Source organism: Panthera pardus, unplaced genomic scaffold (genome assembly GCF_024362965.1).
Source record: "Panthera pardus isolate Hobbes unplaced genomic scaffold, ASM2436296v1 HiC_scaffold_3, whole genome shotgun sequence".
NCBI classification, from domain to species: domain Eukaryota; kingdom Metazoa; phylum Chordata; class Mammalia; order Carnivora; family Felidae; genus Panthera; species Panthera pardus.
In genome coordinates, this window is record NW_026526876.1 from 52,861,242 (window position 1) to 52,886,674 (window position 25,433).

The 25,433-nt window shown below is 45.5% G+C and overlaps 2 protein-coding genes across 2 annotated transcripts in view; one reads left to right on the top strand and one right to left on the bottom strand.

Annotated features, from left to right (window-relative positions):
• Positions 1 to 25,433, top strand: part of LOC109251923 (acid-sensing ion channel 2) — a 268,037-nt gene that overhangs the window by 76,600 nt on the left and 166,004 nt on the right. The window lies entirely within an intron of this gene.
• On the bottom strand, positions 9,789 to 10,353 carry LOC128774232 (glycine cleavage system H protein, mitochondrial-like). Its single transcript, XM_053892823.1, has one exon. It carries the CDS (start codon positions 10,347 to 10,349, stop codon positions 9,828 to 9,830), a length of 522 nt encoding a protein of 173 aa, XP_053748798.1. The 5' UTR covers positions 10,350 to 10,353; the 3' UTR covers positions 9,789 to 9,827.

The following is a 25,433-nucleotide window of genomic DNA, read 5'->3' on the forward strand; positions in this document are numbered from 1 at the left end:
ATCCCCACGTCGGGCTCTGCGCTATCAGCACAGAGCCAGCTTGGGATTCTCTCTCTCTCTCTGCCCCTCCCCTGCTTGTACGCTCACTTGCTCTTCCTCAAAATAAATAAATAAACATTTTTTAAAAAGAGTATAAGCCTTGCAGACAAACGTGGGTTCACATTTCAGCTCTGGCACTTGCTCACTGCGTGACCTCGGTCTTTCAACCTTCCTGGGAATCTCCTGTTTCCTCTTCCATCAGATTGAAGTTACACAATCTCCCTTTGGGAACTGGGTGACGGCCAGGCATGATTTGCACTGGGCACCCAGCACCGTAGCTGGTGCACCGTAGGTATTGAATGCAGGCAGCCAGAAGAGCTCGGGGATCCCAGAACTCTGCTCCTTCACTCTCGGGAGGAAGGTCTATGGGGCTGGTGCAGTCTCGCTGATTCTAGAGAGTCAGCAAATGCTGTAGGATGTGGGAGCCAGCCAGTGGTGCACACAGATTGGGCCTCCATTATCCTCAAAATTAAGTTTGCACCAGGCCCGTTTGGATTAGCTAGTAATGGAAGACGCAAAGCACTGATCTATGGTAAGAGAATTCTGAATAAGTGAGTTTGTGATAATGTAATATCAGTAATAGACAGAAGCACCTGCGGGCTCTGTCTGCTTCTCTGCTAAGATACTCCACCAGGTCAGATCTTCACTTCCATTTTTTCTTTTCATTTCATTTAAAGGGATGTTTCCTTTTCTTTAGTGGGACGTTTCCACTTCCCACGGTGGGGGGCAGGGGGGAGAAAAAGCAGTCACTTCTGATCTTCTGAACCACAGGTCTCAATTTCCAGCCATTGGCTCACCTTCCTGGAGGCTTCACCCTCCTCAACACCATAACCAACCTGCTGTTCCATACGACCGGGGCCCCTGGAGTCACCTCGGAAGTAATGTCCCCCAGTCCTCAGTGCGAGCTCCTCAATGTTCAGCAGCTGGGCTTCGGGGGAAAAGAGTCCTGATTGACCACTTGTGTGGTGTAAATGTTGAAATGGCTGATCTCAAGCTACCAGCCTGACCTTGTTGAACACCGTGCTGGGCAGGATGAGCCGTCGGTACCACTGAGCTGGTCCCGCACACAGCTGCCCACTCGCACCCTCCTCCCTCTTCACACACCCCTTCTCCGCCGAAGGGCACCCACTTCTGTACTTTTGCATGGCTGTCCTTCAGCCCAGGGAGCATCCCATTTTCCCGCCATGAAAATCCTGTTTGTTCTTCCACTCCTGGACCCACGCAGTCCCTCGCATGAATTAATCCTCTCTTGCTCTGCTTGCACGAAGGACGCTGCTTGCCCCTTTATGTAGCAGTTCCTCACTACACCTGTAGCATGCAATTAATGACAGTCGCTAAGCGTCTGTCACTCCCTGTCATCTGTCACTGGGCGCATCCCTGCAGTGGCCATGTGACTCCAGGCATACACGTTTCCCAGATGGTGAAACAAGGACGCCATCCCACACCCTGTTTTCTTTTGAGGATATGTACAGTGCCTACAGTAGGTGCCCAATAAATGCCGAGGCCTTTCCTCAGAGGGCAGAACCGAGCGTCTTTCCTCCTTGTCAGCCCTCGCATCCCCCGGTCGCAGGAAGACTCTCGCCCGGCCAGGCCTTGTGGAGATGAAATGGAGTCTCCCAGCACGTGCAGTGCGAGTAGGGGTGAGCGGCGAAGGGTGAGGGGCAGCGCCCTAAAAGGTCTGCAGCTGGCCTCACATCTCACCCATATGGGATGAGCTGTGACAGTCTAAGAGATTCCAGCTCAGCCCCGGTTGGGGAGGGGGTGTGGGAATGAGTGCAGATGGAACGTTTTCGTGGTGGCTTCATCTTGCAAGCATCATGGATAACTCATAAATGTCAGAAGTGATGCACGCAGTTGAGAAGGCAGAGAGGAATCTGGAGATACTTAGATATTTACCAGAGCATGTGGGGAAGCAGGCTCAGCCTTAGACACCGCTCATATTTTCATCAGCAGAGGCTGAGTGAGCTCAAGCAACTTAAAGCCTAATAGAAGCTTCCATTTTCTCATTTGGGATCTGAGTGCGGTTGCCTCATTATACAGCGTAATGTTCCCCGATGGATGTTCGCTCCGCCGGTGTCTGCAAAATAGAGAAATATGGTGGTGGGGGGGTGGTGCAGCACACAAGGAAAGTGGCGACTCAGCGATTTCCTCTGCTGCAGCATCTTGGGTTGGATCCCCAAGGGTGTGAGTGACCCCCGAGGAACGGGGGCGTCCGTTACAGGCACTCCTGTGTTCTGCCTCTTTTCCCTGCTTCAGTTGGGGTGTAAGGTTAGGAGTTTCTGGATTCCGCACACGGGGCTGAGACAGACCAACTTGGGAGCTGCCGCCTGTTTGGAGGTAGTTTACGGGAAGCCAGATGGAAGACCTCTACTGGGGCTCGCTCTGACCGGCCGATGGGACTGGCCGACAATGTGATGCCAGGGAGATGGGGAAGGGGGCGCAGGCTGCAGGGAGCTGCTGAGGGCGGGGGACTTGGAGAGCTCAGTCCAAGGACACTGTCTGGATTCGTACGTTCAGTCATTCACGTACTCACCCATTTTTTCATCCTTTCTTTCAACAAATATTTATGGGGCACTTAACACGGGCCAAGTACTAGGGACGCAATCCTAAGCAAAAATAGACAGAGTGCCTGCCTTCTTACAGCTCAGGTGGTGGTTCTTAAATAGGTGCGCTTTTTGTCCCCGGGGGACAGCTGACAGTGTCTGAAAACATTGTGGGTTGTCATAACTGGAAGGAGCTTCTGGATAGAGGCCAGGGGTGCTGCGAAACATCCTCAAATACACAGGACAGCCCCCACCACAAAGAACGATCCAACTCAAAATGTCAGTGGTGCTGAAGTTGAAAAACTATGGTCCGGAGGCTATGGGAGGAGGGGGACGACAGTCTTTTTTATCTGACATGTTTTCAAGGGCAAATTATTTGTACGGCCGACCTATATATTTGCTCACAAGCCGGCAAAAGATAAAACTGGGACAATATCTAAATAAAGTTTTAAATGTCACAGCAGCAAGAATAATACCCACATCTATGTGATGTAGTAGAAGGACTAGGCTACACGGTCAGAAGGCCTTATTCCAAGCATTCTGGGTGGCCCTTAGAGGACGCCTACAGGATGGGGGGGGGGGTGCCAAAAGCATAGGGTTCGTGGTCAGGAGCCCAGGTTTAGGTTCCGAATCTCCTACTCCTACCTGAGTCATCCTGAGCCATTCGCATCACCCCTCTCTATCTAATAAAGTTCTTTTTTTGTTTTTTTATCTTTTTTAACGTTTTATTTTATCTTTGAGACTGAGAGAGACAGAGCACGAACGGGGGAGGGGCAGAGAGAGAGGGAGACACAGAATCTGAAACAGGCTCCAGGCTCTGAACTGTCAGCATAGAGCCCGACGCGGGGCTCGAACTCATGGACCGTGAGATCATGACCTGAGCCAAAGTCGGACACTCAACCGACAGAGCCACCCAGGTGCCCCTATCTAATACAGTTCTTTAAATACAGCTAGGTGGTCCAAAAATTTTTCACCAGGCCATTAAAATGTAGCCAAAGGCACTGGCCCTCATGCTCCAGAATTCTTCCAGACCTCTGTCCACTGCCATCTTCTTATTAGTTAATCATTCATTCATTCATTAGCAAATATTTATTGAGCACCTACTATGCACCAGCCCCTACTCCAACGGCTGAGGCTGAATCAGTGAACGAAATATATACAGAAACTACATTAATAATAATAATAATAATAATAATAATACATTGTCCAGAGCTACAAGTTTTATGATGAAATAGAACGAGGTGATATAATAAGGGGACACTAAGTTGGTTAGTGGAAAGATCTCTCCAGGGAGGTCACTTTTAAGCTGAAACCCAACGGAAAGGGAAAACGTGAGTCAGGCAAAGCTCTGGGGGAATGATGGTTCCAGGCAAAGGGCCAGTGAGAATAAAGGTTCCCCAAGGAAGGGGGAGCTCCACGTGTTCAAGGAATAGAACATGTGAGGCTGGAGCCCCCCTGGTGAAGGCAAAAGGGTCCAGGATGGGTGGGAGAGGACAGCAAGGCCTGAGTGAGGCATTTGGATTTTGTTCCCAGAGAGGTGGGCAGCCAAGGGAGGGGACCTGAGCGAGAGAGTCCTGTCTTCTCATAGACTCATTACCCGGCTAGGGATCACATTCCTGTAGCAACCCCTCCAGCACAGGATTTATGGCAGATTTTCTCTGCTTCCTCACATCGACACCAGCTGCTGAGATGCAGCTCCTTCCCGAACTTGCCCCAGTTCCTGTGAAACAGACACATCGAGGCCCACTGGAACTTCCCCGTCAGGGATCAGGGATGGGGTTCATCCTCTCATGTGTCCATCCACTCACGAACTCACCCCCTAAACTGTTAGTGAATCCGGTCTTAGTCTGGTTCCCCTAGAGGCAGACCCTGAAAGAAAAAGACACGGAGTTTATTTGGGCAATGATCCCAGGGAACACCCATAGGGAAGTCAGCAGTGAGACAGGGAAAGAAAACCAAAAACAAGTCATGATTAGGCAAGTTAGTACCACGGCCAATTGGACTTTAATCCCTCAGGGAACGCTGGGAGCCAGTGGGACATGAACCTCAGAGTTATCTCACCTGAAGGGTGAGGGAGTGGGGGTATTCATGTCCCAATTACTGACAGCCTGGTTGAAGGTGGCTCCAGGGAGTGTTAACTTTCTGGAACTTCTCCCCTGCCCTGTGTATGGTCAGAGAAAGCCTGCAGGCAAAGAAACACAGGTGCTAGTAGCTGGAAATGGGGCTATCCCACCATAAAATTAAGCCCAAGGGGACGTGGGCAGGACATCAAAAGTGTCAACTATGAGCCACATTTTTTTTAAAGCACTTAATTTTATTTATTTATTTATTTTGTCTTATTGTGGTACAAACACTCAACACGAGATCCACGTGACAAATGAGAAGTGGTGACTGTCGGTCCAGTGTTGCACGGCAGATCTCTAGAGTTCGTTCATCTTGCTTAACTGACACTTGATGCCCTGTGATTCCTAACTCCCCATTTCCCCCTCCCTCCAGCCCCTGGCAGCCACCATTCCACTCTTTGATTCTATGAACTTGACTATTTTAGGCGCACCTGGGTGGTTCAATCGGCTTAGCCACCGACTCTTGATATCGGCTCAGGTCATGATTTCACCATTCATGGGATGGAGCCCCACAGCGGGCTCTGGGCTAACAACATGGATCCTGCTTGGGATTCTGTCTCTCCCTGCCCCTCCCCCACTCTCTCTCTTTCTCAAAATAAATAAACATTTTTAAAAAATTATTTAAAAAGTGACTATGTTAGAGGAGCATTTGTCTTTCTGTGACTGTCTTCTTTCGCTCAGCATAACGTCCTCAAGGTTCTTCCGTGCCATTGCACATCGCAGAATTTCCTTCTTTTTTAAGGCTGAATGAAGAGTGTAGCTTCGTATGTGCAAACTACATTTTCTTTATCCCTTCATCTTTCAATGGACACTTGGTTGTTTCCACCCCTTGGTTATTGTGAATAATGCTCCAGTGAACATGGGAATGCAGCTATCTATTTAAGATCCTGCTTTCAATTCTTTGAGATAAATACCCAGAAATGGGATTGCTGGATCATATGGTAGTTCTGTTTTTCATGTTTTGAAGAACCTCCATACTGTGTTCCATAGCAGCTGCCATTTTACATCCCCACCAATAATGTGCAAGGGTTCCAGTTTCTCCACATCTTCACCAATACTTGCTGTCTTTTGTTTTTTGTTTTTTGAGGGGTTTTTTTGATACTAGCCATCCTGACTGGGAGGTGGTATCTCATTGTGGTTCTGATTTGCATTTCCCGTGGTGATTAGCCACGTTGAGCATTTTGTCATATGCCTCTTGGCCATTTACACATCTATTCAAGCCCTTAGCCATTTTGTAATTGGGTTATTCGTTTTTTTCTGCTATTGAGTGTGGAAGCTGGCTTTCATTGTCAGACACCATGCTTGGTGCTGAGGACATGTGGATCAAGACGGTCTGGTTCTTCCTCTCCAGGAGCTGACTCTCTGACCCTGCCTCTTTTCTCACTTGTAATACAGGTCTACTACTCATAAATTCTACTACACCGGAGGTTTTGAAGATTCAATGGCATGCCACGATGACATATTTGAAAACCCTTTGCAAATGAATTGTGGACACAGACTTTAGACATTATAATCACCACTCAGCAAGTCACTTAACTTTCTTAGTCTCCTCCATCTGTCAGATGAGAGTAAGAATATTTGCTCTGCCTACTTCAGACAGTCATCAGATGCTTTCCGTGAAGTTATGAATGGGAACGCTCTAGAATACTACTGAAATGTAAGCCACCGCTCACCACCTCCATCCATACGCTTTGCACTACCTGGACATAATCCATGTACTTATGGGATCCACCTTTGTGAGCTGTCCTCCTCAGACCAGGTAGAGTGCCTGGCACATACCTAGTGCTCAGTAAATCCCGGTTGAGTTGAATCAAATGTCAGCTCTTGTCACTGTAAAGTGAGAAGGAATTGTTAAACCCAGTTAATAGATGAGAAAACTGAAGCCCAGAGGGGAGGTGGGAGAGTCACGCTGCTAGGAATGGGCAGAGCCAAGACTAGGACCCCTGATGTCTTGGCTTTCTTTTTTTTTTTTAATTTTTTTTTAAATTTACATCCAAATTAGTTAGCATATAGTGCAACAATGATTTCAGGAGTTGATTCCTTCATGCCTCTTACCCATTTAGCCCATCCCCCTTCCCACAGCCCCTCCAGTAACCCTCTGTTTATTCTCCATATTTAAGAGTCTCTTATGTTTTGTGCCCCTCCCTGTTTTTATGTTATTTTTGCTTCCCTTCCCTTATGTTCATCTATTTTGTATCTTAAAATCCTCATATGAGTGAAGTCATATGACATTGTCTTTCTCTGACTAATTTCACTTAGCATAATATCCTCTAGTTCCATCCACGTAGTTGCAAATGGCAAGATTTCATTCTTTTTGATTGCCAAGTAATACTCCATTGTATATATATATACCACATCTTCTTTATCCATTCATCCATCGATGGACATTTGGGCTCTTTCCATACTTTGGCTATTGTTGATAGTGCTGCTATAAACATGGGGGTGCATGTGCCCCTTCAAAACAGCACACCTGTATCCCTTGAATAAATGCCTAGTAGTGCAATTGCTGGGTCATAGGGTAGTTCTATTTTTAATGTTTTGAGGAACCTTCATACTGCTTTCCAGAGTGGCTGCACCAGCTTGCATTCCCACCAGCAGTGCAAAAGAGATCCTCTTTCTCTGCATCCTTGCCAACATCTGTTGTTGCCTGAGTTGTTAATGTGAGCCATTCTGACAGGTGTAAGGTGGTATCTCATTGTGGTTTTGATTTGGATTTCCCTGATGATGAGTGACGTTGAGCATTTTTTCATGTGTCAGTTGGCCATCTGGATGTCTTCTTTGGAGAAGTGTCTATTCATGTCTTTTGCCCATTTCTTCACTGGATTATTTGTTTTTGGGGTGTTGAGTTTGATCAGTTCTTTATAGATTTTGAATACTAACCTTTTATCTGATATGTCACTTGCAAATATCTTCTCCCATTCTGTCAGTTGCCTTTTAGTTTTGCTGATTGTTTCCTTCGCTGTGCAGAAGCTTTTTATTTTGATGAGGTCCCAGTGTTCATTTTTGTTTTTGTTTCCCTTGCCCCCTGAGACGTATTGAGTAAGAAGTTGCTGCAGCCAATATCAAAGAGGTTTTTGCCTGCTTTCTCCTCGAGAATTTTGATGGCTTCCTGTCTTACATTTAGGTCTTTCCTCCATTTTGAGGTTATTTTTGTGTATGGTGTAAGAAAGTGGTCCAGGTTCATTCTTCTGCATGTTGCTGTCCAATTTTCCCAGCACCACTTGCTGAAAAGACTGTCTTTATTCCATTAGATATTCTTTCCTGCTTTATCAAAGATTAGTTGGCCATACGTTTGTGGGTCCACTTCTGGGTTCTCTATTCTGTTCCATTGATCCGAGTGTCTATTTTTGTGCCAGTACCATACTGTCTTGATGATTACAGCTTTGTAATACAGCTTGAAGTTTGGGATTGTGATGTCGCCTGCTTTGGTTTTCTTTTTCAAGATTGCTTTGGCTATTCGGGGTCTTTTCTGGTTCCATACAAATTTTAGGATTGTTTGTTCTAGCTCTGTGAAGAATGCTGGTGTTATTTTGATAGGGATTGCATTGAATATGTAGATTGCTGTGGGTAGTATCAACATTTTAACAATATTTGTTCTTCCTATCCAGGAGCATGGAATCTTTTTCCTTTTGTGTGTGTGTGTGTGTGTGTGTGTGTGTGTGTGTGTGTGTCTTCTTCAATTTCTTTCATAAGCTTTCTATAGTTTTCAGTGTTTAGATTTTTCATCTCTTTGGTTATATTTATTCCTAGGTATTTTGTGGGTTTTGGTGCAATTGTAATGGGATAGATTCCTTGATTTTTCTTTCTGTTGCTTCATTGTTGGTGTGTAGGAATACAACCGATTTCTGTGCATTGATTTATATCCTGCAATTTTGCTGAATTCATGAATCAGTTCCAGCAGTTTTTTGGTGGAATCTTTTGGGTTTTCCATATCATGTCATCTGTGAAGATTGAAAGTTTGGCCTCCTCCTGGCCGATTTAGATGCCTTTTATTTCCTTGTGTTGTCTGATTGCAGAGGCTAAGACTTCCAATACTATGTTGAATAACAGTGGCGAGAGTGGACATCCCTGTCCTGTCTTGTTCCTGACCTTAGGGGAAAAGCTCTCAGTTTTTTCCCATTGAGGATGATATTAGCATTGGGTCTTTTGTATATGGCTTTTATGAACTCGAGGTATGATCCTTCTGTCCCTACTTTCTTGAGGGTTTTTATCAAGAAAGATGCTGTATTTTGTCAAATGCTTTCCTTCCTGTCATCTATTGACAGGATCATATGGTTCTTGTCCTTTCTTTTATTGATGTGATGAATCACATTGTTTTGCAAATATTGAACCAGCCCTGCATCCCAGGTGTAAATCCCACTTGGTTGTGGTGAATAATTTTTTTAATGTATTGTTGGATCCGGTTGGCTAATATCTTGTTGAGGATTTTCGCATCCATTTTCATCAGGGAAATTGGTCTATAGTTCTCCTTTTTAGTGGGGTCTCTGTCTGGTTTTGGAATTAAGGGGATGCTGGCTTCATAGAAAGAGTTTGGAAGTTTTCCTTCGATTTCTATTTTTTTTTACATGATTAATGAAGTTGAATGTTTTATTAAACTATCTTCCTGCAAGGCTGTTGCTTCACCATATAAAAATAGCACCAGCAAGCACAGTATATTACAAAATTAAGATAATATTGTTCTTTATCTGACACTATACAACTAACAGACCTTTCTCCACTGCCACTTATTTCCAATGGACAGATCATTTAAGTATTTTGACCCCAATCCAGGTATAGATGTAAGCAAGTGAAAATTTCCAAAGGTTTAAGATGACATTGTTATCCTGGAATTACATAGTTTTTATAACTAATTTCTAACCACAGCTAATTTCAGGATTCTGAATAGTATAACTGGAGCCTAGCCTAAAAATCATCGGGTGTTGCAAAAAATATACATATTGTGTTTATAGGCAATCGTTAGAAAGTTAAGGGGTGTTCTCTTTCATTAACATTGTTGCCAAGTAGTTTCTTTTTGCACTGGTATTGCTAAAAGTTGCCATTTTAAATCCTCTGTGCACCATTAATTTAAGACAACTATGCTAGATTAAGTTGTTTCATACTAGTTTATTTAGGGGTTCCATTTTTACTCCTCAATAGATTTTATGTATTTCTCATATGCTTCTTCACTCATCAATTCATCCAGTTCTGAAGGATTACTGAGTGTTATCTTGATCAGCCAACCATCTTCATAACAAGATTTGTTGACAAGTCCTGGATTTTCTGCAAGAGCTTCATTAATTTCAGTTACTTCTCCTGATAGAGGAGAATAGAGTTCACTAGCAGCTTTCACACTTTCCAAAGCACCAAACTCCTCTTGCTTGTTCAATTTTGTCCCAACTTCAGGCAGACTACAGTAAACAACATCTCCCAAAGCTTCCTGTGCAAAATTGCTGATTCCCACTGTTCCAATACCATTTTCTGTTGTTATCCATTCATGTTTGTCTGTGAATTTACGCACAGACAGCAGAGCGGAGCCTGTGCACAACGTCCGGACGGCGCCCGCCCTCAGCCCCCAGGGCCGCGGCAGGCAGGGCGCAGTGGGCGCGGAGGCGGCGCGCAGGCTGCAGGCCGCAGACCGCATGCTCCACACCGCTCGTAGCGCCATGTTCGCAGAGCTTGATTTCTATTTTTTGGAACAGCTTCAAGAGAATAGGTGTTAACTCTTCCTTAAATGTTTGGTAAAATTCCCCTGGAAAGCCATCTGACCCTGGACTCTTGTTTTTTTGGGGGAGATTTTTGATTACTAATTCGATTTCTTTACTGGTTATGGGTATGTTCAAATTTTTCTATTTCTTCCTGTTTCAGTTTTGGTAGTGTATATGTTTCTAGGAATTTGTCCATTTTTTCCAGATTGCCAATTTTATTGGCATATAATTGCTCATAATATTCTCTTATTATTGTTATTTCTGCTGTGTTGATTGAGATGTTTCCTCTTTCATTCTTGATTTTATTCATTTGGGTCCTTTCCTTTTTCTTTTTGATCAAACTGGCTAGTGGTTTATCAATTTTGTTAATTCTTTCAAAGAACCAGTTTCTGGTTTCATTGATCTGTTCTACTGTTTATTTTGTTTTGTTTTGTTTTTTGTTTTTTTTGTTTCGATAGCATTAATTTATGCTCTAATCTTTACTATTTCCTGTCTTCTGCTGGTTTTGGGTTTTATTTGCTGGTTTTTTTCAGATCTTTAAGGTGTAAGGGTAGGTTGTGTATCTGAGATCTTTCTTCCTTCTTTAGGAAGGCCTGAATTGCTATATACTTTCCTCTCATGACTGCCTTTCCTGCATCCCAGAGGTTTTAGGTAGTGGTGGTATCATTTTCATTGGCTTCCATGAGCTTTTTAATTTCCTCTTTAACTTCTTGGTTAGGCCATTCATTCTTTAGTAGGATGTTCTTTACTCTCCAAGTGTTTGTTACCTTTCCAAAATTTTTCTTGTGGTTGATTTCGAGTTTCATAGTGTTGTAAAAATATGCACAGTATTATCTCGATCTTTTTGTACTTGTTGAGGACTGATTTGTGTCTCAGTATGTGGTCTATTCTGGAGAATGTTCCATGTGCACTGGAGAAGAATGTATACTCTGCTGCTTTAGGATGAAATGTTCTGAATATATGTATTAAGTCTATCTGGTCAGTATGTCATTCAAAGCCATTGTTTCCTTATTGATTTTTTGATTAGATAATCTGCCCATTGCTGTGAGTGGGGTGTTGAAGTCCCCTGTGATTATAGTATTACTATCAATGAGTTTATTTATGTTTGTGATTAATTGATTTATATATTTGGGTGCTCCCACATTTGTTTACAATTGTTAGGTCGTCTTGGTGGATAGACCCTTTCATTATGATATAATGCCCTTCTGCATCTCTTGATACAGTCTTTATTTTAAAGTCTAGATTGTCTGATATAAGTATGGCTACTCCGGCTTTCTTTTGTTGACCATTAGCATGATAGATGGTTCTCCATCCCCTTATTTTCAATCTGAAGGTGTCTTTAGGTCTAAAGTGGGTCTCTTGTAAACAACATATACATGGGTCTTGTTTTCTTATCCATTCTGTTATCCTATGTCTTTTGATTGGGACATTTAGTCCATTGACATTTACAGTGAGTACAGAAAGATATGAATTTATGGCCATTATGTTGCTTGTAGAGTTGGAGTTTCTGGTGGTGTTCTCTGGTCCTTTCTAGTCTTTCTTGCTTTTGGTCTTTATTTATTTGTTTGTTTGTTTTTTATCATCTTTTCTCCCCTCAGAGAATCCCCCTTAGAATTTCTTGCAGGACTGGTTTAGTGGTCACAAACTCCTTTAATTTTTGTTTGTCTGGGAAACTTTTTCTCTCTCCTTCTATTTTGAATGACAGCCTTGCTGTATAAAGAATTCTTGGCTGCAAATTTTTCTGATTCAGCACACCTAAAATATCCTGCCACTCCTTTCTGGCCTGCCAAGTTTCTGTGGATAGGTCTGCTGCAAACCTGATCTGTCTTCCCTTATAGGTTAGGGACATTTTTCATTGCTGCTTTCGTGATTCTCTCCTTGCCTGAGTATTTTGTGAATTTGACTATGATCGATTTTTGTTAAATCTAATGGGGTCTTCTGTGCTTCCTGGATTTTGAGGTCTGTGTCTTTCCCCAGGTTAGGAAAGTTTTCCGCTATGATTTGCTCACATAACCCTTCTACCCCTATTTCTCTCGCTCTTCCTCTTCTGGGACCCCTATGATTCTGATGTTGTTCCTTTTTAAGGAGTCACTGATTTCTCTAATTCTTAAATCATGCTCTTTTGCTTTAATCTCCCTATTTTTTTCTGTTTCATTATTCTCCATAAGTTTGTCCACTATATCACTAATTCTCTGTTCTGCCTTATTCACCCTTGCCATTGTGGCATCCATTCAAGATTGCAGCTCAGTTATAGCATTTTTTATTTCATCCTGACTAGCTTTTACTTCTTTTATCTTTGCAGAAAGGGATTCTAATCTATTTTCAACTCAATTCTTATTATCATGATTCTAAATTCTGGTTCAGACATCTTGCTTGTATCTGTGTTGGTTAAATCTCTGGCTGTCTTTTCTTCCTGCTCTTTCTTTTGGGGTGAATTCCTTCATTTCATCATTTTGAAGGGAGAAAAGGAATTAATGAGGTAAAAAAATTAAAATTTAAAATAATTAAAATTTAAAAATACTAAAATTAAAAAATTAAACACAGACACACACAAAATAGAAAAAATGATGATAGATCCTAGATGTGTTTTGGTCTGGGTGTTGAAAGGGGCTCGATAGATTAGAGAAAAAAAGGGGAAAGAAAAAAAAGAAATCTTTTGAAAATTTGAGAAAAATGAACAACTGAAGAAGACTAAAATGAAATGATGGAAGTAAAATAGAATTTGAAAAAATTTACACAAAAGTAAAAAATATAGTAGAAAAAGTTAAATAAAAATATCTTTAATAAAATTGAAAATAAAAATGAATGTTTGTTCTCTTTCTGTATTCAAGAAAAAGAAACGAAACGAAAAAGAGAAAAAAGAAAAAAAAGAAAGCAAATTGAATAGATGGACAGGTGAACAGAGTGAAATACGTCTGAAATTACTTCGTTTTTCCCTAGAAGTCAGACTATGAAGCGCTTTATAGTCTGTAAACTAAGCAGGCGGAGAGACTTGTGTTCTAAAGAGCGAAGTTGGCCCAGTTGGGTGGGGCTCAGTGTAACGGCTCCGTTGTCCACTAGATGGCGCTGCTACCTTACTGGGGTGGAGTGTTGTGGCGCTCGTAGTTGCGTATGTGCATGCGCAGAAGCGGTGAAAATGGCGTCACGCAGCTACCCAGTCTCTAATATCGGAACTCTGCTCTCCCCGATCAGCAGTCACGCACTGTCCTTTGTCTTTGGCGTCCACTCCCCGCTTTTACACGGTCTGTGACCAAGCCCCAAGCAGCACCTCCCTCCTGAGTTTTGTTCAGATGCGGCTGTTTTTCCCGACCACTTACTTCTGAGGGACTGCGGCTTTGACCCCTTCCGCCCCTCTGCGGAGGGTCTCACTGAGCACTGGCTGGGTGCTGGCTGCACCCAGGAACGTTCGCGGGACCCTGCTGCTGCCAGTGCCCAGAGACCACGGCCAGGTGCCAGCCCGCCCCAGAAAAAGTTTGCGAGAAGGTGTAGCAGCAGCACCTCAGGGATTATGGCAAATCACGAAGTGCATCTGGCACCAGGCTTCACCCTTAACGACCTTGTTCCAGCACCAGTGAATGTGGTACCCTCCCAGGTCCACTGGGGCCTTGCCTTTGGGGGACCCACACAGCCTCTACCAGGTGTCCTCCCAGCAGGGGAACCGCCTCTTCCCGTGTGGCCTGAAGACCCTGGACTCCGCTCCGCTCCTGGGGATTCCCCCTTCCCACCAGAGCACCACCAGGTATCAGCTGCGGAGTTTCAGACTCTGTGCCCCCCCTGTTTATGGTCTTAATGGAATTTAAACCCTCTCCTTTCTCTTTTCTCCTTTCCCCCTTTTTATTTCAGTCCCTGAGTCTGTTTCTACTTTTCCACTTTCTCTCCAGCTGCTTTGGGGGGGGGTGCTTTTCCCATATTCTCCCTTCCCCGTCTCCATCCTCTCCGCACGCAAAAGTGGCTCCCTGTCCTCTGCGGCTCCTCTCTCCCCCAGTTCACCTCTCCATGCCACGTACCTGCTGATTTCTGTGGTTCAGGTTGTGCAGGTTGTTGTGTTAATCCTCAGATCAGTTTTCTAGGTGTGCCGGATGGTTTAGTGTTGGTCTGTATTTCATGGACACAAGACACACAAAAAACTTCCATCCTGTTCTGCCATCTTGGCTCCTCCTCTGATGTCTTGGCTTTCAATCCAGTGAGCTCTTCACCACCACCCACTGGAATGACTGGGATATGCAAAATAATAATAATAATAATAATAATAATAATAATGTTGACGCTTCCTGGGTGTGAACCAGCCTGCTAGCTCTCTGGCAATACTTATCCCTAATAACTTATGCATGGTCAGTTTGAAAGTAGCTTCTCCAATCCGGGGTGTCTGGGTAACCTGGAACTTCACCCCAGCTCCAGTTTACTTGCATCCCTTCACATCCTCACCTCCCTCAGTCAGAGAGACTAGAACCTATGGAAGATATTCTACCTTGATTGGGACACAGAGCTGAAGGGTTGTCGAGGGGTAGAAAGGGGAAACAACCCCACCTAAAGATCGACTAACCGACATACTCCACTGAGAAATCCCTGCCCGGGACAGCTTTGGATGCCTGACAGACATGGGTTCAAATCCTAAGACCTCCGTTAGGCAAAAAGACTCACCCTTCTGGTTCTTAACTTCCTCCCCAGCAAAATAGAAACACTACTCTCTCATTGGATTGTATGAAGATTAAAAAGATTCGTGAATATGGAGCTGCTAGCATGGGGACTGGCACATAGTAGGCACTCAACAGTGGTATTGTCCCCTCTCCCCTCCTTCCCCCGATTCCAGAACAAATCATGCTGGCTCCTTCAACCTCCTTATGGGTCATGAGGATTTATGAGGCAATACCAAGCAAACATTTCTGTTTCCTAGGAAGTACAAGGCTGCTGTTTTGAGAGAGAGAGAGAGGGAAAAAAAGATTTAAAATTTAGCTGTCTTCCTGTCATCTGGGTTTGAGCCTCCAGGAGGCCTCCTGTGGCCGTCCTGCATTTTATGACCTTGGCGGGTTTCATTACAGGCCCTGATTCTTGGAAACTCATCTACCATCCTGACCCTGAGAGCATTTGATTTGAAACATCAATCACAGTTTAGTGTCAAGCTCCCTGTTTACATGTAAGTGCAGACACTCTTGTTGCCAAATCTGGACTGTGGTCTCAGAATGGGGTTTCACGGGTCCATGTGGCCTGGGAAAGAACATACAGTCAGCCCAGTCTAATTGTCTCCTGCTGCCGTCACCTTGGTAATACTATGCCAAGAAGCAGCACCGCCTGCATGGTCTCAGCCCTGTACCACCCTGGGACCTCTGGCTGGAAGACATAATGTCAATATCACCAGGCCAGCATGGAGGCATCAAAACTCAGCCAGGACTGAAGAGCCGGTCCCCAGAAGGAGACCGGTCATACAAACTGCCAGATCCAAGGGACTTCTGCAAACTCTAATCAAGATTCCTAAAATATGGGCTTCTCGGGTTGTTACGGGTATTATACCTACAACCAAAAACATATGTGTTCAGTAGTCAAATGTGTTTCAAAGTGCTAAATTATGATGTGTCAAACACTTCTCTTTCCTGTAGTACTTATCAGAATCTTTAATAAGCATATGTGCCTGTGAATCTCCAAGAGAGGAATATAAAATATAGGGCTTTGTCAACTTTTTCAAATTGCACACCTTTTTTTTTAATCTCCAAAAAGAGCATCCGATGGGACCAGGGTTCCCCAGAACATATTTTGGGAATTGCTGATCCCTGATCCATGCTGGCAGCATTTCCAAGGGGCACAGGGCATGAGCTTGTGGGTTGTGCTATTCTCAGTGTCAGAGGATATGAGGGATACTCAAGGGACCAGTCACAGGGATGAGGGTTTGGCTGAGCATCTGGTTTGCAGATGCTCTATTCCCAGCAAGGGATCAAGCTGATAACCTCTGAGGATGGAGAGGAAACTGCAAACTCCCCGGGGGAAAGATTAGAGAGAGAGCCTACTGAATGGCAATTGGTAGGGGCAGAAGGCTCTGAATCAGTGAGGATACTTTTTGGTTGCAAGTGGGAAAACCTCATTCAATTATGCTTCAGTAAACTAGAGGGCTTATTGGGTCTCAGAACTGACCAGACCATCCAGGTAGACCAATGAGCCTTCAGACCTGGCTCAACCCAGGGATCAAATGCTATCACCCAGGTAAGGTTTATCTCTCTCCATGTTGACTCAATCTTGGCCAGACTGTGCCTTTATGATAGCCACTGGAAGTTCCCAATTCTGCTCCTTCTAGCTTCAGCTCTAATGGAAATGAAAGCCCACTCCACCAACAGCACACACGTGCACATGCGCACACACACACACACACACACGAATTGAGATTCCTTGGCTAACGCTGGCTTGATCGGGATCACATGCTCATCTCTGAACCACCTGGGCCACAGGATCAGATGTACCAGTTCCCTTAGTGTTAGCCATAGTCACCACCCTTGGAGTCTAGGTAGAGTCTGCTTTATCCGAAGCACATGGGCTGGGTGGCAGAGGTGATTCCCAAGAGGGAAACTGGGGACTAGTTACCAGGAAGGTGAATGGATATTGGGCAGTAGACGCCAGGAATGTCCACAACAGATTGTCTTTCTGGTTGACCCCAGGGGTGATAGTAGCTGACCTTCCTTCCCATACTGTCCAGATGGCATGATGGGCTCCTCGCACTCTGCCAGGTTGGCCTCTCATTGACTTAGTGGCTGGACGAGGACTGAGCTTGCTTACAGCAAGTGACCAGACCTGGACAAGGGAGGCACAGGTAGGGACTGACCAGAAAAGCAACAGGCTAAGTTCTTCTGGAAGACTTTGATGTTTCACAGGATAAAAGACCAAATAATATCCAGACTTAGGAGAACATGACTTAGTGCAGGGTCCCTGTCAAAGCCCAATTCTCAGAGGCCAGGCAACCCAAGGCTTTCCCTATTCCCCTCCAGGTCTGATGAATAGAAAACAGAAGCAAGGATTGAAAGCCGGATGCCAACCAAATAACTTGATTCAAGGCCAGGTTCATGCTTACTAACTCCCAAAATGCAGGGCCTTCTGGCTTCAGCCAGATTGGAGAACATTGCTTACCTGAGGCTAAAACAAGGGTCTAATAACCCTCATGCCTTACTCAGACCTTGGAACCTCCTGGAGCAACGGAGCAGACCATGAAAACCCTACCCAGCCAGACACTGGCCTGCTCCACATAGCCAGAGAGAGTGACAAGCCAGTCACAGCCTGGATCCCACTCTAGGGCTCTCAGCCTGTGTGAGCCAAAAACAGAGGAGTGAGTCCCCCCGTCTGTCCTATGGCGCAGGGGAGGCCCCGGGACAAAAACAAAGGTGAAGCCTGTCACCCGCCCGTGAAGTACATCACTACCCCTCATAGTTAAGATGCCAGTGAAGGTCAGCCCCCACCCCAATCAGATGAGCCACTCCTCTCCAATGGGTGGAATTAAAGAGGGGCAGGGGGTGGTCGCTCAACCCCAACACATCCCAAGAGGACAGGGGTGGGCACTGGGGAGAGAAGGAAACATTGTCTCCGCATTGTTCTAAAGAGACCCAGTTTCTTCTCAGGTGGCTCCGGGTAATCTGGCCAGGCGGGCTGGACCCAGGATGGAGCTTGGGGCCTGGCTGGACCAGAGGGGTTGCTGCCCAGAACAACCCAAAACCTATGACTTGAAGAGGTGTGTGAATACACGCACAGACACACATAGGCATGTGCAAACATACGTACAGATATGTGTGTATATATCACATCATATATATGTGATATGGTATGTGTCAGACACTGGGCTAAGCTGTTGGGACGATAAAAATCCACTGATGAGGTCCCTGCTGTCATGCTGCTTCCAGCCCAGAGCAGAAAACACATGTAGAAACCATCTATCCTAGGGCAGTGTGCTACACGCGCTGATGGAGCTCCCAGTAAGGAAGAGGTTGTGGGTGCACAGAGGAAGGAGGACCTTTGCCGCCGTGGTCAAGCCAGAGGCAGTCACCACAGGGAGGTGGAGGCCAGAAGTCACACCCCTGGACCAGGCAGTTCCCATCCCCATGTGGTCTCCTGCTGCCTGAATTCTGCCGGGTTTCCTCTTCCTCCGCGCTGGCCTGGCCACCTCTGCCGGGAGCATTAGGGCAGAGCTGCTCCTCTAAGCCCTCTGGCTTTTGCTTTCCCCCGCCAGCTGTCTCGCCCAGTTCTTTGGCTTCTCTTGTTCTCCGGTTCAGCGCCTGGGAAGGTTCCGAGCTCATCTGAGCCGGCACCGCGAGCCGCTCATTGTCGTGGGATCTAAGGGCTATTCTTTGCTTTTTTTCTCTCCCTGACTTTTCAAGCGCTGCTTCTCCTGGAAAGACCTGAGGGAACACACCCCCAGGGCAAGAATTAAGCTAAATAAAACTGGAAGGAGAAATTTAGATAACTGCGTTATTTAAGTAGATAATGAAACCCACAATCATTATCTTAAACTCACATTTTCTTTCCATGGAAACGCGTATCTAATTTTTTCCCCCGATATTCTTTTTTAATACAGTTTTTCTAATTCTAGTCAATGGAGGAACAGGACTCTGGGTGCATAGCTCACTTTACACTTTGTGCCTGGTCCAGCTGGAGCCCGGCTTTCCCCTCCCCCCGCCCAGAGAGCCCCCAGCGGGGGGCACTGACCTGCTGGCCACACCCTGGCCACCCAGATCGGGAAAGCAATTTCTCGAAAATTGTCATTCATTCATTTATTCAACTAACGGACATTTAACGGACACCTACAATGGGCCAGCAGTGCTTTAAGTACAGAGGACATGATAATTAAACATAACAGACCCAAATCCATGCTCTCACTGCCTGGAGGAGACAGAAAGTAAACAAGATAAATAAGTAAAGGAGATAGTATAGTGATTAATAAGTTCTAAGAATTAAAACTAAGTCTGGGAACAGGAATATGTGTTGGCAGGAGAAATTTTAAGATGGCCAGAGAAGGCCTCCCTGAGAGGCTGATGTTTAAGAAAGACCTGGAGGAAGTAAGAAACTAGCCTTATGGATCTAGGGAAGGAGTACTCCAGGCAAAGGGAGCAACCAGTGCAAAGGCCCTGAGGGGGAAGTTTGCCTGGGGTATCCAAAGAACAGTGGAAGTGAGCTTAGGGGCCTGATCATGTAAGGGCCTGATAATCATGGTAAGGACTTTGGCATTTGCTCTAAGCGTGGTGGGGAGACACTGAACGGTCCTGAGCGGAGGAGTCACGTAATTTCAGAGGATCCCTGTGACTGATGTGCTGGGAATAAACTGAAGGAGGCAAGGGTAAAAGCAAACAGGAAGAGGCCCCTTACCTGAAGTTGCAATAAACCAATGAGAAAGATAAAGGCTTAGACCACAGTGGTGGACGGGGACAAGGAGTCAGATTCTGTATCTGTTCTGAATGTAGAGGGACAGAACCACGGTGACAGCAGACCTGTGGGGTAAGAGGAGTAAAAGGAGTGAGGGATGGCATTGGGGCTGTGGGTCTGAGCAGTGGAAAGATGGAGTTTTCCATTCCCTAGTTGGGGAAGGACCATCAGGAGCTCACTTCTGGAAAAGCTTGGGCATCTGAGTGAGATATGTAAGTGGGCAGTTCGGAACATGAGTCTGGAGGTTAGGGGCGTGGACTGGGCCAGATTGATTTGAGAGTCCTCAGCATATAGATAGCTTTTAAATCTCTGAGACTGGACGAGATTCCCTTGAGACTGAGAGCTGAGTCAAAAAAAAAAAAAAAACAAAAAACAAAAAACAAAAACCCATAAATTGTTTGCCTCTATGCCCAGCGTTGCTATAGCTGCTTGACCTACAGAGATGAGACTCGTCTTTGGCCCAAGAGAGATGTAAAAGCAATGTCAATGGAAGGCAATCACTGCCAGTTGTAATCAAGGGTTACAGCTCTTGGGTTGACCCTCCGTGGGGTGGGGATGTCAGGGAAGGCCTTCCAAAAGGGAGGACTCCTCAGCTCCCTCGAAAGGTACAAGGAGTTATCCCAGCAGAGATGCAGGTGCCAAGCAGAAAGTCGGCACAGAGCCCCGGGGCTAGAGCTAGAAGTGCCTGTGGAAGGGGGGTGGGTGGCGGGGAGGCATGGAGGTGGAAGGCAGGTGTCAGATGTGATGCTGGGGAGTATGGGCTTCGTCCTGAGGTGGACACGGAAGGACCAGTGGAAGACTATGCTCATGAGAATGTCATTGCCAGGTTCACTTTATTAAAAATTAAAACATATGACATTAAAATTAAACATATTAAAAATTAAACGTATGACATGTATCCAGTTTGGTGACAGTGGTCAGTGATGCAATTCTTTACAAGGGAGAGGAGTGCTGACTTCCGAGCCTGCTCCTTTGGTCATAGCACAATAAGTGGCCTGAAGCTTGAGGACTGCTTTTTCGGGGGCAGGACCATGTTCAAGCTCAAGGGAATGGGGTGGGAGCTCCCAATGTATCAATGCTACTACATCACTTTATGTACATCATCCCAAACCACGCAGGAGAGAGTATGAATATCTGTTTTCTAGAGAGTTTGTGTACGAAGTTCAAAGTCACTCAGCACAAATATGGGGAGCCAGGATTTGAAACCCAGTCTGTGTGTGCCTCCCCCGATGTAGCACTTCTGAGTGAACATTCCCCACCTGCCAAGAGCACACAATTTGCAGGGCATCTGATGATTAAACAGCTTGGCTAAGTGGTTCTCACGCCTCATCCACAGTTGTCCTTTCCTTGACATACTGTGGATAGAATTTAAATATTGTCTTTCAAATCAATGCTCATTTTATTAGCAGGAAGCATTTAGAATGAGCCATTACACCATCACAGGGGCTTTTATTATTGGTCCTTAATAAATGTTTGATGCTCAAAACGGTTATGAGCCCACAGTACGGGGAAGGTCCCACCCTGCTCCCTCCTCTGCTCTCTCTGCCATAAAATTAACTGAGGTATTCGTTAACAGACTTATCATTTATCTTACTTTTAACTGGCATGATGCCGGAAAAATAAAACAAGCATATCGGAGGAACTACCGAGGACTTTTTAATGATAGCAAAGTTAAATGGAAAGAGCAGTCCTTCCCACTGGCTTTTTATCATGAGTCAGGTCTCCAAGAAAGACAGTTAATGACATGGCCAAGGCCTGGGACCTGCATTGCAGACTCATCCGTTTGCTTTCTAGAAGTGGGATAGTGCATCGTTCTCCAGCCGGGGTGGTGATATTTAAAGAGACCTTTATTTTCCCATTTCGGTTGTGCCCGAAACGGCTTGGTGTAGATGTTTGTTTGCTGGCTTCAGCCATGCAGAGGATGGGTCTTTTGTCCCCCAGTTGGAGAGCTTCCAAAGAGGACACAGGAGATTCATCCAGGCTGGGGAGGGCTATGTAGGCTGGAGGTGGCCACAAGAGGTAACAATATACCAAGCAGTATTATGGTCAGGCTGCCATGTGTCAGGTGACAGGACAGAGTGAAAAAGTGAAGCCATTATAACAAGGGACCAAGAGTCTGCAGGGTATGGGGAGGTAGAACCCCAGACCTGGGTAACATAAAAATAACAACAGCTAACGTGTTACTGAATGTTCACTATGCACTGGGCATAGGACTAGTTTCTGTGTGTCAACTCATCATACACCACCTCTATGAGGTTAGTTCTAATTCATTTCTGGTTTACAGATGAGGAAACCTAGTACCAAGAGGTTAAGCAATTGTCCCAGGGTCAGGGCTCCCCGGTAACATGTGTGTCATTCATAGCAAGAGTACCAATGGGGGCCCATAGACCGTATGTCTAAATATTTGCAAGTTGTGAACCCAGGTAACAAATTACAAAATGAGATACGTCCTCTCATCCTACTTGACAAATATACCTGTATAATGACTGGAAAGCCCAGTTTGAATTCAGAATTCTCACACTCCTTGGAGCCCCAGACAAGAGCCAGTGGCTTAGGGAGAGCAGTCCCTGACCCACAGATTACCTCCATTTTCTTCCTACCCCCCAGCCCGGTCTTAAGCTGCAAGGGACCTTTCCTACATGCATGCGGATGCCTCAGCCCCCACATCCAAGCTCCAGACATTCCACTGCAAACAGCCACCGTGTGGATCCACAAGTGAGGACTTCTGGATCCTGGAAGCTGACTTGGAGTTATTCAGCCAGAGTTCCATGGTTCCAGGACCCCAGAGTGTGGTCTAGAATGAGAAACCTGCACTCCAGGTGGGTGCGTCCTCCTGGTCCCTGGAGGGAAGGGCAGTGATGGAAGAGGGCCAGAGAAGCATCTTCTAAAGCAGGGGGCCCAGAGCACGCCCAGTGGCAGAGCTTATGTTTGAACCCAGGCTGTCTGGCTGGCTCCAGAGTCTGGATGCTGAACCCCTAGACAATTCTCTCTCAACTACAAAACATAAAGTCTAAATGGTGGCTATAACTTCCCAGAATCCCACAGCATGAGAGCAGGGAGGGAGTAAAATGCTTTAAGTTAATTACATTAAAGGTAGTTACAGTTAGCTGAACCCTGCCCACTGTCACTTTGACTCTCCACCCATTTTATAGATAAAGAATCTGAGGCTTGGGAAGGTTAAGGGACTTTCTCAAGAAGGCAGACGGACCCCAGACGAAAACCCAGGCCATCTCCTGCTCCACGCTACCCCTCCCCTACCCCACCTGCCAGCTTTTTAGCGAGGACCTGGGTGAGTGTCCCTGCAGGGGACAGCTCCCACCACACGATTTTCACTGTGTGTTCTAATGCTGAGGCAGAGATTCCTACTCCCATCTGTGTCATGCCTCCGGGAGCCCTGTATGGCGTCATTGCGTTCCAATTAGCCTTCTGAATCATATTTGTTGTCTTAAAATATTTATATCCAACCACTTCCCACCTGCTAGAATAGAGTTTTGTCTTCTTCCACAGTGCGTCGCCGGCTCAAGCCCAAAGGAGTACTCTTGTCACTTGAGTTGATCATGACATCAGGCACCTCCACCAAGCGTGACAGTGTTCCCTAATCAGATGTAAGCGGATGACTGGCGCCACCACCCAGGGCACGCAGACCCTTGCACTTGGAGCTCACTGTTTCTGACAATGGCGCATCGCTGCCTCCAACAGAGGCCATTTGCAATGCTGTTTATATTCTTCAGCTGGCTCCCCATTCCTGCCCGGGGCTTTGTGGGGGTTCCAGCAGACAGCTGCAGGGTTGGCCCATAGGCAATCCCATACATTTTTATCTTTCTCAGTGGAGGGAGATGGTTGAAGTGTCTTTTGCTGCAGGCAATGTTGACATTCTTCTTCCATAAGTGACCATCATCATCATCTCATGTACTTTTAGTTCACAGGCAGGCAGCATAGTAACGTGGGAAAAGCCGGATTTATACCTAAGATCCACCTCTTAATAGCCATGTGACCTCCATTCCATTATCTGACCTCTCCAAGTACCAGTTTTCCAATTTGTCAAATGGGGATGATGAAGGAATCATGGTTAAGGATGAAATGAACTGTTGAACTTGCTCACAGCTTTCATGGAACATATATTCTGTGCCCCATGGTTTCCCTAATCCTTTTGATATTTGTAAAGTGCCCAGCAGCAGAGCATCTGGCACACGGTAGGCATGCAATTCATGAGGTAAGGCAGGGCGTGTCACATTTTTACAGAGGAGGAAACTGAGGCTTATAGGAATTCGGTAACCGTCCAAACTAAGCCAACAGGTAAACTGGTACCAGGACCCACAGCTAGGAGGAGTAGCCACTTTCGGAAGCATCTCCATTCATCCTTAGACAAAACAGACCCCCCCCTGCCCAAGGAAAGCAGCATGGCTGTAAAGGCGTGGGGGTCAACGACACCTGAACCATGCCTTCTCTCCTTGGAACCTTGAAATTGGAGAGCTGAGAATCCCAGCCAGGGTGCTTCACCCCCAAAGCCCAAAATGGTATCAGGGCGGCCTCCACCTCTCCAACACAATGCTTCACCTCCTGGATTGTAATTTGTATTTGAGTGCCAAGTCCAATAACATTTTGGCAGGATTCGTATCAATAGCCCTCCTTCTGTCCCTCAACCCATCTAGACCATCAATCTCAGAGTCCCCTCACTGTGTCCCAGGAAGGAGAAGAGGTGAGAGCAGCCATCCTTGAGGTGTACTGAGCTGGAGCTATGGAGCTATGACCTTCCTTCCTGGCTGCATGACCTTGGGCAAGTCATGTGACTTTCTGACCCTTGTTTCCCCTTTCCTTACAGTAAAGATGATCATGTGTGTTCTCTAACCCCAATAATATCTTTCAGTTATTGGGTTATGAATCTGTACTCCTGCAGCCTGCAGACTCCCTGAAGACAGGGTTCATTTCGCAATGTAAATAAATTGATGACCAGTAGCCATGTATTATACTGGATTGAATAAAACCTTAAAACCTATAAGATATCAATCCAACCACCACCACAACCGCCATTTATAGTTATAGTTATAATGTTAGGAAGTTATTGGCAAGATGCTTTTCTATCCATACTCTGCCTTGATCCTGACAATGACTCTTTTCTGTATCATTATCCCATTTTACAATAAGAACTCTGAGGTTTTGAAGGGATAGAGGAAATGTCTCCAGGTCATGCAGATTCCAAGTGATGGAGCCACACATGTACCTGTGTCTGTACAAGTCTAAATATGTTCCAAGGCTCCTGGGTAGCTCAGTCAGTTGAACATCCAACTCTTGATTTTAGCTCAGGTCATGATCCCAGGGTGGTGGGATTGAGCCCTGTATCAAGCTCCATACTGAGCATGGAGCCTATTTAAGATTCTCTCTCTCTCCCTCTATCCCTCTCTGCCACTCATGTTCTCTCTCTCTCAAAAATAAAAATAAAAATAAAAAATAAATACATATGCTCCATGACTTTTTCTTCCCCACACTGCTGTTGTTTGGGAGTTTTAGCCTATGCAAAGGCTGCTTTGCACCAGCTGCCTGTGCTCAGGAAGGTTGGGGTTGGGGCTGACATCTCACTTTTTAAAATTTTCTTTCTACTTTAATAAATAGTATGTCACAATTCAGGCAAGCCAGCCGAATAATAATTTGTCAAGCCC

Coding starts and splice junctions, on each gene's coding strand:
- LOC128774232 (XM_053892823.1), bottom strand. CDS start 10,349: ATGGCGCTACGAGCGGTGTGGAGCATGCGGTCTGCGGCCTGCAGCCTG.